General features: G+C 43.6%; 1 protein-coding gene across 1 annotated transcript in view; it reads left to right on the plus strand.

The window, feature by feature from the left end:
* Window positions 1-6628, plus strand: part of LOC105888244 (cytochrome P450 2B4) — a 19320-nt gene extending 12692 nt beyond the window's left edge. Inside the window, exons 8-9 of the mRNA XM_012812954.2 lie at window positions 1492-1633; window positions 5969-6628. Of these exons, the coding sequence (XP_012668408.1) occupies window positions 1492-1633; window positions 5969-6150 (324 nt within the window). The 3' untranslated portion in view covers window positions 6151-6628. The remainder of the gene's footprint in view (window positions 1-1491; window positions 1634-5968) is intronic.
* Window positions 6629-11965: the final 5337 nt, after the last annotated feature.

Raw genomic sequence — 11965 nt, forward strand, 5'->3', positions numbered from 1 at the left:
GGTATATTTATGGTAAGTCATATAAGGAATAAAGTTTTGATACTTAAAACTCCCAGAATCTCAAACTTTTACCTTTAATTCTCTGAAAATTATTTTGTAGGCCTTATAATAATAATCATAATAAATATACATACATCTGTCTGTGGATTTATTTATTTTTTGAGAAAGAGTCTTACTCCATTGCCCTGGGAGAGTGCTGTGGCATCAAAATCACAGCAACCTCAAACTCTTGGGCTTGAGCAACTCTCTTGCCTCAGCCTCCCAAGTAGCTGGAGTTACAGGCGCCCACCACAACACCCTGCTGGTTTTTCTATTTTTAGTAGAGTTGGGGTCTCATTCTTGCTCAAGCTTGTCTCAAACTCCCGAGCTCAGGCAATCCACCCACCTTGAGCTCCCAGAGTGTTAGAATTATAGGCGTGAGCCACCACCCCCAACCTATATGTAAAATCCTTTAAACAAATATGATCCTGAATCTCATATTGAACAACAATAAAAAACAAATAATAAAAAACTAACTCTGGCAGTGCTCACATTAAACACTGTGAAAGAAAATATCCTCACAATACTTGGTGGCTGTGGCTCAGTGGTTTGGGCACTGGCCACATACACCAGGGCTGACCAGTTCGAACCCGGCCCTTGGCCTGCTAAAAACAATGACAACTAATACAAAAAAATAGGTGGGCATTGTGGTGGGTGTCTATAGTCCCAGCTACATGGGTGGCTGAGGCAAGAGAATTGCTTGAGCCCAAGAGTTTGAGGTTACTGTGAGCTATGATGCCATGGCACTCTACCGAGAGCAACAAACTGAGACTCCGTCTCAACAAAACAAAACAGAAAAACTCCCCAGCTCCTGATGTAATCCATAAGAAATATATTTTTCCTTTTTAATTTACTTTTTTTTTAAGAGGCAGAGTCTCACTGTATTGCCCTTGGTAGAGTGCTGTGGTGTCACAGCTCACCGCATCCTTCAACTCCTGGGCTTAGGCGACTCTCTTGCCTCAGCTTCCTGAGTAGCTGAGACCACAGGTGCGTGCCACAACACCTTGCTATTTTTTTATTGCAGTTTGGCTGGGGCTGGGTTCGAACCCCCCACCCTCGGTATATGGGGCCAGCACCCTACCCACTGAGCCACAGGCTCTGCTCATACTTTTTTTGTTGTTGTTGTTGTTGAGACAGAGTCTTACTCTGTCGCCCTGAGTAGAGTGACACAATATCATAGCTCATAGTAACCTCAAACTCTTAGGCTAAAGAGACCCTCTTGCCTTATTTTTTTTTATTCTGATTTTACTAGAGACAGGATGTTGATCTTGCTCAGGCTCATTTCAAACTCCTGAGCTCAAGCAATCGACCCTCCTCAGCCTCCCAGAATGCTAGAATTATAGGCATGAGCCACTGCACCCGGCCTATTTTTTCTCTTTAAAATGTACCTTTAAAAAAAAGGCAATTCAGGAATGGGGATCAATCAGGAATGATCTTGTGACCCTCCCTCAGAACACAGAAGTGTTTCCCATCCTGAGCTCTGCTCTCCATGACCCACGTCACTTTGAAAAACCAGACGCCTTCAACCCTGATCACTTTCTGGATGCCAATGGGGCGCTAAAGAAGAATGAAGCTTTTATCCCCTTTTCCTTAGGTAAGTTGAACCCGAGATCCCCTTCCCAGACACCAGAGTACAGATTCCATCCCCTCCTTGAAACGATAAGTCCTTGTTTACTGAGCACTTAGTATATTCTTTTTTTTTTTTTTTGAGACAGAGTCTCATTTTGTCACCCTCGGTAGAGTGCTGTGGCATCACAGTTCACAGCAACTTCCAGTTCTTGGGCTTATGCAATTCTCTTGCCTCAGCCTCCCAAGTAGCTGGGACTACAGGCACCCACCACAACACCCAGCTACTTTTTGTTACAGTTTGGCTGGGGCTGGGTTTGAACCCGCCACTCTCAGTATATGAGGCCGGTGCCCTCTCACTGAGCCACAGGCACTGCCCACACTTAGTATATTCTAATTTGTTCACTTACACGATCCTATTCCATCTTCACTATTGCCTATGAGGGGCGTTGAGAAAGGAGATTACATCCCAAAGGCACATCTTGGCAAGCAGGACCTTGGGCGAGTATTTGAACCTCTCCAAACATTAGTCAATTACTTTTCTTCAATAAAAGACAAAATCTGTTGGGCACTTTTCGGAGCCTAGTGCTCCATTAGGGACTGAAGATAATGCTCAGACAAATCACACAGAGACCTCGTTCCTGCCCCAGGAGGTGTAGTGTCCAGGAGAGAAGATGGGCATTCATAAAAAAGTGACAAAATAACAATGTGAGTCTATGAATTAATGCACTAAACATGTATAGACCTGGATGGCACAAAGTAAATGTGCACAGGGCAATTAATAGTATAATTAATCATAATCCAAAAGGGCTTGGGGAGCACAAAATAGAAAACACTAACTAATCTTGGTGGGGGGGGGGAGTCCGTGAGGAGAAGCTTGTCTGAGCAGCTGGCTTCTGTGTTTTTTGTTTTGTTTTGTTTTTTGAGATAAAAGTCTCACTCTGTTGCCCCGGCTAGAGTCCTGTGGCATCATAGCTCACAGCAACCTGAAACTTGTGGGCTCAAGTGATCTTCCTGCCTCTGCCTTCTGAGTATCTGGGACTATAGGTGCCAGTTTTTGGTATATGGGGCTGGCACCCTACCCACTGGTTAGTTTTTGTTTTCTATTTTTAGTAGAATTGAGGGGTGTTGCTCTTGCTCAGGTCTTATTTTCCTGAGCTCCATCAATCCACCCACTTTGATCTCATCAGGATTACAGGCATGAGCCACCACCCATAGCTGAGGAGCTGGATTCTAAGTTGAGACATTCATAGCTGAATACCAATCAGCCACTGGAAAGAGTGTTCAGGCAGCGCAAACAAGCCTGAAGGTAGAAACGTAACGGCACATTTGAGAAACTAGAAGAGCTTGGACTGCCAATCACACATGGGAACAAGTTGAAGAGCTCAGCCGGGCAGGGCTCTGATGGCTGGGAAGGAGTCTGGACTTACACTGTAGCTCTCAGGAGGTGGGCAAGGTAGTGACATGCTCCAACTTGTCCCAGTTCCCGTTCTTCACTCTTTAGCTTTTTAAGAGAACAACTTTAGGCAAATTAAATTTACCGGTTTGTTTGAGCAAAGAAACGATTCATAAACTGGGCAGCATTCTGAACCAGGAAAAGTTCAGAGAGATATACCCAGCCTTGTAGACAAGCAGTATTTATCCACAGAGAAAGAAAGTGACCCACAGACACAGCCTAACTGATGACAGCTCAGAGTTTGCCATATTTGGGCCATCTGAGCAGTTTTCAGCCTGTGATTGGCTGAAGCTTGGCTGTTATGATTGGCCAAGACTCAGTTACTTATTTCAAGAATATACTTTCATGTTAGATTGTAGTTTGTTTACATATTAAGGTAGGTTACAGTTTATTGTGTATAGTGGCAGTTTTAGGCCCAACTTAATTTAATTTAACAAGCTCCATCCCTGTAAAATCCCAATATCCAGGTTTCTCATCTTTGGGGAGCAAGAAAGTCCCAGGAACAAGTCCTTAGTCTTCAGTCTCATCAGCAACTTCAGCAACCCAGGGCTCTGGCCCAGCCTCTGTCTCTGTCGCACTGAGCGTCTTTCTCAATTAACTTTAGCAAGAGTTGGGAACACACGGGGTGGTGGGATAAGGGTTAATGATTTCATTTGCTAGACCCATCCTACATTTTAAGAAAGGCAGAGATGTGGAGAAATAAGGACAGAGACAGATGGGCATGTTGCAGAGAGACGATGAGAGTGAGAAACAGAGAGAGGGCAGAGAGACACACAGAGACAGGGAGACAGTGGCTGAAAAGAGACCGAGCATGAACGTGAGAGACAGAGGGAGAGGAGGAGGGAGGCAGAGAGATGGATATGGAGAATGAGGAGGAGGAATGAGGGGCAGAGGGAGCTGAGGACAAAGAAAGGGGAGAGAAGAAAAGAGGGAAAGAAGAAAGGAGAGAGAGGAAAACAAGAAGGAGAAAAAAGTGACGTAAGGAGAGAGGAAAAGACAGAATGAAGGAGAGAAGGTATTTTAGAGGGAGATGAAAAACAAGAGCAAGAGAAATAGAATAGAAAATTCAGACAGACAGAGACAGGGAGCTAAACAAAAAGGAAGAAAGCCCAAAAAAAGAGGAGGAAAGGAAAACAAAGACAGAGAAACAGTGGCTGGCAAATATAGACAGAGAAAAAGACAGTGGCAGAGTCCGCTAGAAGCAGAAGGAAATATAAAGTGAGCAAAAAGGGGGTTGGAGCCAGTGAGATCCCAAAGAGTGTGCAAACAGCCAGCCCCAGGGATGGGAAGTGTGTTGGGAGGGACATAACAGGCATCGGGCTGTTCTGGAAAAAGCCAGGTCACAGAACTACTTATAGAAGTGCCAGCCCAGAGATCTGCCCTGAGTGTTTTTAAGCTCATGTCTCCTACCTTCTGGATGTTCCAAAAGGATGTGGACTCCTCCCCAGATGCTTCCACATAGGCACCACTGTCCAACAATCTGGAAGTCCTAGGGAATGCCTGGAAACCCATCCTTGGCATGGCCTTAAGAAGAAGCACCGAAGTAAACGGAGAGGCCCTTCTGTGTCCATCTCAGCTTTTCCAGCCCCCCGCTTCCCTTTTGTTCTCATTTCTCTCCAAGCCTGTGGTGTATATTCTTTTGGAGGCAGCATACACTTCTGAGAATTGATGCCCGCCCCCATGGGCATCCATTCCATTCACAATTTTGTGTATAATTCATATATATTTTCAGGAAGTTTTAAAGCCTGTTGATCTCAGGCTGAGGCTAGAAGACCACCCAGAGATAGACACACACACACAAAATACCAGAAACACACCCCTACACGCACTCCTGGAAACAAACACAAGATAGGAACTACCCATCTAGGATTCTTCTTTCTTTTTGAGATAGAATCTTACTCTGTCACCTTTGCTAGAGTGCTGTGGTATCATAGCTCACAGCAACCTCACACTCCTTGCCTCAGCCTCCCAAGTAGCTTGGACTACAAGCACCAGCCACATGCCCAGCCAAAGTTTTCCATTTTTAGTAGAGACAGGGTCTCTTGCTCAAGATGGTCTCAAACTCCTGAGGTTAAGCAATCCACCCATTTCAGCCTCCCAGAACGCTATGATTACAGGCGTGAGCCACTGTGCCTGGCCCATGTCTAGGATTCTTTTTTTTTTTTTTTTTTTGCCTGAGACAGAGTTTTACTCTGTCACCCAGAGTAGAGTGCTGTAGCATCATAGCTCACAACAACTTCAAACTCTGGGGCTTAAGAGTTCCTCTTGCTCAGCCTCCCGAGTAGCTGGGACGATAGGTGCCCCCTACAATGCATGGCTAGTTTTTTCTATTTTTTGTAGAGACAGGGTCTTGCTCTTGCTCAACTCAGGTCTACTATTGAGCTCAAGCAATCCACCTGCCTAGGCCCGCCAGAGTGCTAGGATTACATGCGTAAGCCACCATGCCCAGCTGACATTTAGGATTCTTAATTCAAGTTGGGTACTATTCTAAGGTTTACAGATATGTTCTTTAATCTCACAAGAGCCCTCTTAGGTAGACACCGTGCTCTCCATATGAGAAATGAAGAGCAGTAAACACACTGTCAGAAATCTGCTCTCATCTACATATGCAGAGGTACATCTACCCATACCGTCAGCCACACTGGGTCCTTAAACTGGTGGGGTTGCTGCACCTTTTGAAAATCTAACAGATGCTACAAACTCTCTCCTAGAGAAATGAGCACAGCATATCTACCCAAAGATTTTCACCCAGTTTTGGAGGGTTTGGGAATTACCTGAAAGTTCATCCTGAATTCCACGTTAAAGACCAATCTCTCATGCAAATTTGTTTCCATGAACACAAGTGTTTGGGGAGGGCAAAGAATGTGCACCTGTGTCCATAGTGATGATCTTCCTTTTGTGCCACAGGGAAGCGCATTTGTCTTGGTGAAGGCATTGCCAGGACCGAATTGTTCCTCTTCTTCACTACCATTCTCCAGAACTTCTCCTTGGCCAGCTCCATGGCTCCAGAGGACATTGACCTTACTCCCCAGCAGAGTGGTGTGGGGAAAGTAGCCCCAGCGTATCAGATCCGCTTCGTTCCCCGTTAAAGGGATCGAGAGAAAGGGGCCAAAAGATTCCAGGATCACTAAGTGTCTCCACCTCTGAAGACTGTGGCCCCCAACTTCCACCACAACTGGCTGTGAGATACCTGTTGCAAGGCCGTGTCATTTGAGGTCACATCACCAGTGAATGCAGGAGCAAGATTCACACCCTGGCTCTAGAACCAAACTCTTCTTCACAGCTCCTTCTTTTTTCATATTTTTAAATTAAGATGAAATTCACATAACATAAAATTAATGCTTTATAGCATGAGTTTAGTGGCAAATGATTCATTCACAATGTTGTCTAACCATGACCACCTAGTTCCACACATTTTTATCACCCCCCCCCAAATTCTGGAACTATTATGCAGTTATTCCCCATTCCCCATTCTTCCCAGCCCCTGGCAAACATCAATCTGCTCTCTGTCTTCATGGATGTACCTACTCTGGCTATTTGCTATAAACAGAATCATATCATCTGTGATTTTTTGTGTCTGGTCTTTCACTGCAAACAATATTTTTGAGCTCGGCCACGTTGTAGATAGCAGTCTTTCACTACCAAAGTCCTCCCTCATCCCCACTCTCCGCTGCCCCTCCTTACTTCTCTCCTCTGTAAAAGGGTCCCATTATTGCCTTGGATTTTCCTTCAAATCCCTTGAGAATCAAATGACCATCTAAAGATTGGCCTTCCCAGGTCAGGAGGTGATCTATGGCCTTTTGTGTGTGACTTATTTATGGTAAAGTCCCTATGTTGCAGGAAGATGAGGCCCAATGGAGAGAAAGAGTACCCAAACACCCTGTTTATAAGAGGAAGGGCTTTATTTCAGCTGGTGGAGCAAACGACATAGAAGAATTCAAAATGGCCGCACTCCCTGACTGGCTTGGTCTTTCCCTTTTTCCTGTCACAAAATTCCAACCCACGGGTAACTTTCTCATTGGTCAGTTTGAATCAAGCTGGAGAAGCCATTCCAGCCCCGACAGAACTACAAGATTTCACAGAAGTGGAAAATTTCCAGTCTCGGGAAGTTAAGTCTACAAATTCCTAAGAGCTGCATCACCATGGAGAGGATCTTGTAGGTGTATCCTTGGGGTCTCCTGGAGAAGACCTCTGTTCTCCAAGACCTCACCCTTCCTGGGTATCCTCTCTCATTCCCCCCTTTTGAGACTCCATACATATTTTATTTTTATTTATTTCTTTTTTTCTTAAGCAATTTTATTTTATTTATTTTACTGTTGGGGATTCATCGAGGGTACAAAGAACCAGGTTACCTTGATTCCATTTGTTAGGTAAATTCCCTCTTATAATTGTGTCCCGCCTCCAAAGTTGTGTCACACACCATGACACCCCCACCCCCTCCCACCTTCCCTCTCTCTGTTCTCCCCTTTCCCACCCCACCCCCACGGTGTACTAGATCATTAATTGTACTCATATCAGAATTGAGTACATAGGATTCTTGCTTATCCATTCATGTGATGCTTTCCTATGAATAATGTGTTCTACATCCAGCCAGGTTAATACAAAAGATGTAAAGTCCCCATCTCTTTTTAATGGCTGAGTAGTATTCCATTGTATACATATACCACGGCTTGTTAATCCATTCCTGGGTTGGTGGGCACTTAGGCTGTTTCCACATTTTAGCAATTGTAAATTGAGCTGTGATAAACAGTCCTGTGCAAGTGTCCTTATGGTAAAAGCATTTTTTTCTTCTGGGTAGATGCCCTATAATGGGATTGCAGGATCAAATGCAATCCCAAATCTAGTTTAAGTTCTTTGAGGATTATCCATACTTCCTTCCAAAAAGGTTGTATTAATTTAAAGTCCCACCAGCAATGTGAAAGTGTTCCCTTCTCTCCATATCCATGCCAGCTTCTGCAGTTTTGAGATTTTGTGATGTGGGCCATTCTTACTGGGGTTAGATGATATCTCAGAGTGGTTTTGATTTGCATTTCTCTAATAATTAGGGATGATGAGCATTTTTTCATATGTTTGTTAGCCATTCATCTGTTTTCTTTTTTTTTTTTTTTTTTTGAAAAAAAACCCCAAACCGGCCCCCTGGGCAGAGTGCCGTGGCATTACAGCTCACAGCAACCTCCAACTCCTGGGCTCAAGCGAGTCTCCTGCCTCCGCCTCCCAAGTAGCTGGGACCACAGGCGCCCGCCACAACGCCCGGCTATTTTTTGGTTGCAGCCGTCATTGTTGTTTGGTGGCCCGGGCTGGGGATTCGAACCGGCCACCTTAGGTGTACGTGGCTGGCGCCTTAGCCGGTTGAGCTATAGGCGCCGAGCCCATCTGTTTTCTTTAGACAAGCTTCTACTCATCTCTCTTGCCCAGTAATCTAAAGGGATTGTTGGCTCTTTTTATGTTGATTAATTTGAGTTCTCTCTAGGTCCTGGTTATCAAGCTTTTGTCTGATTCAAAATATGCAAATATCCTTTCCTATTGTGTAGATTGTCTATTTGCTTTGGTTGTCATCTCCTTAGCTGTACAGAAGCTTTTCAGTTTAATTAAGTCCCATTTGTTTATTTTTGTTCTTGTTGCAATTGCCACAGAAGTCTTCTTCATAAAATAGTTCCCTAGGCTGAAATCTTCAAGTGTTTTTCCCATCCTTTCTTTGAGGATTTTTATCATTTCATGCCTTAAATTTAGGTCTTTTATTAATTTTGAATCAATTTCAGAGAGTGGAGAAAGGTGCAGGTCCAGTTTCAGTCTTTTACATGTGGATATCCAGTTCTCCCCGGACCATTTATTGAATAGAGATTCTTTCCCCCAGTGCATGTTCTTGTTTGGTTTATCGAAGATTAGGTGGCTGTAAGATGTTAGTTTCATCTCCTGGTTTTCTATTTGGATCCAAATGTCTATGTCTCTATCTGTGCCAATACCATGCTGTTTTAATCACAATAGCCTAAAGTCTGGTAGGCTGATGCCCCTGGCTTTGTTTTTATTAATAAGAATTGCCTTAGCTATATGAGTTTTTTTCTGGTTCCATACAAAACAAAGAATTATTTTTTTCCAAGTCTTGAAAGTATGATGTTGGTATTTTAATGGGGATTGCATTGAATATTGCTTTAGGAAGTATAGACATTTTATTTTATTATTATTATTTTTTGAGACAGAGTCTCACTATGTCACCCTGGGTAGAGTGCCATGACATCACAGCTCACAGCAACCTCAAACTCTTGGGCTTAAGAGATTCTCTTGCCTCAGCCTCCCAAGTAGCTGGGACTACAGGCACCCACCACAATGCCCGGCTATTTTTTCTTTTGTAATTGTAATTGTCGTTTAGCAGACCTAGGCTGGGATTGAACCTGCCATCTTTGGTGTATGTGGCTGGCACCCCAGCCACTGAAATACAGGCACAGATCTGAAGTATAGACATTTTATTTATTTTTTATTATTATTATTTTTTGAGACAGAGCCTCAAACTATTCCCCTGGGTGGAGTGCCGTGATATCACAGCTCACAGCAACCTCCAACTCCTGGGCTCAAGCGAGTCTCCTGCTTCTGCCTCCCAAGTAGGTGGGACCACAGGCACCCACCACAACGCCTGGCTATTTTTTGGTTGCAGCTGTCATTGTTGTTTGGTGGGCCCGGGCTGGATTCGAATCTGCCACCTTGGGTGTATGTGGCTGGTGCCTTAGCCACCTGAGCCACAGGTGCCAAGCCTAGACATTTTATTAATGTTGATTCTTCCCAGCCATGAGCATGGTATGTTCTTCCATTTATTAATATCTTCTGCCATTTCTTTTCTTATGGTTTTATAATTTTCTTTATAGAGATCCTTCCTATACCTCTTTTGTTAGGTATATTCATAGGTATTTGATTTTCTTTGAAGCTACTGTGAAGGGGATTGTGTCCTTAATTAGTTTCTCACCTTGGCTGTTCTTGGCGTATACCAAGGCTACTGACTTGTGGACATTGATTTCATATCCTGAGACATTACTATATTTTTTGATCACTTCCAGGCGTCTTGGGGTTGAGTCTTTGATGTTCTCTAAGTATAAGATCATATCGTCAGCAAAGAGGAAGAGTTTGACCTCTTCTGTTCCCATTTGGGTGCCCTCTATTTCCTTCTCTTGCTTGATTGTATTGGCTAGAACTTCCAGCACTATGTTGAATAGTAGTGGCAGTAGAGGACAACCTTGTCTGGTTCCAGTTCTAAGAGAAAAAGCTTTCAGTTTACTCCATTCAGTAAAATATTAGCTGTGGGTTTGTTGTAGATGACTTCAATTAGTTTAAGAAATGTGCCACCAATGTCTATATTCATCAATGTTCTAATTAGAAAAGGATACTGGATTTTTTTTTTTTTGAGACAGAGCCTCAAGCTGTCCCCCTGGGTGGAGTGCCATGGCATCACAGCTCACAGCAACCTCCAACCCCTGGGCTCAAGTGAGTCTCCCGCCTCAGCCTCCTAAGCAGCTAGGACCACAGGCGCCCGCCACAACGCCCTGGCCATTTTTTGGTGGCAGCCATTATTGTTGTTTTTGGTGGGCCCAGGCTGGATTCAAACCCATCACCCTAGTGTATGTGGCTGGTGCCCCAGCCACCTGAGCCACAGGCGCTGAGCCAGCATACTGGATTTTATTGTACACTTTTTCTGCATCTATTGAGAGGATCACATTGTCTTTGTTTTTGCTTCTGTTGATATGGTGAATTATGTTTATGGACTTGTGTATGTTAAAGCAGCCTTGCATCCCTAGAAACGAAACCTACTTGAACATGATGTATGACTTTTTTGATGAGAAGCTGTAGTCTATTGGCAAGGATTTTGTTGAGAATTTTTGCATCTATATTCATTAGTGAAATTGGTCTGAAGTTCTCTTTTTTAGTTGGGTCTTTTCCTGGTTTTGGTATCAGGGTGATGTTTGCTTCATAGATCGTGTTGGGGAAGATTCCTTCCTCCTCAATTTTTTGGAATAATTTCTGCAGTACGGGAATAAGCTCTTCTTTGAAGGTTTGATAAATTTCTGGTGTGAAGCCATCCGGACCAGGGCATTTTTTTGTTGGGAGATTTTTTGTTGTTTCTTTGATCTCAGTGCTTAAAATTGGCCTGTTCAGGAGAACTATTTCTTCCAGGCTAAGTCTAGGGAGAGGGTGTGATTCCAAATATTGATCCATTTCCTTCATATTATCCAATTTCTGGGCATAGAGTTTTTGGTAGCATTCAGAGATAATCTCTTATATCTCTGTGGCATCAGTTGTTATTTCCCCTTTATCATTTCTGATTGAGGTTTCTAGAGTTTTTTTTTTTTTTTTTTGGAGACAGTCTCTCTATGCTGCCCTCACCACGTGCTGTTGTGTCACAGCTCACAGTAACCTCAGACTCTTGAGCTTAAGCAGTTCTCTTGCCTCAGAGTCCCAAGTAGCTGCGACTACAGGCACCCACCACAACACCTGGCTATTTTTTTTGTTGCAGTTGCCATTGTTGTTCATTTGGCCTGAGCTGGGTTTGAACCCGTCAGCCTGGGTGTATGTGGCTGATGCCCTACCTACTGAGCTATGGGTGCTGCCAAGGTTACTAGAGATTTTACTTTTCTGTTTCTAGTTAGTCTGGCCAAAGGTTTATCTACTTTTTCAAAAAACCAACTTTTTGTTTCATTGATTTTCTGAATGATTTTTTTGGTTTGTTTTCAGTTTCATTAATCTCTTATTTAATTTTGGCTATTTCTTCTCTTTTGCTGGGTTTTGGGTTAGAGTGTTCTTCTTTATCCAATTCCGTAAGATAGTTTGTGAGTGTGCTGATATGCTCACTTTCTGGTTTTCTTTTTTTTTTTTTGAGACGGAGCCTCAAGCTATCCCCCTGGGTAGAGTGCCATGGCATCA

The sequence above is a fragment of the Otolemur garnettii genome, unplaced genomic scaffold (assembly GCF_000181295.1).
Source record: "Otolemur garnettii isolate 467f Iridium unplaced genomic scaffold, OtoGar3 scaffold00233, whole genome shotgun sequence".
Lineage (NCBI taxonomy): Eukaryota > Metazoa > Chordata > Mammalia > Primates > Galagidae > Otolemur > Otolemur garnettii.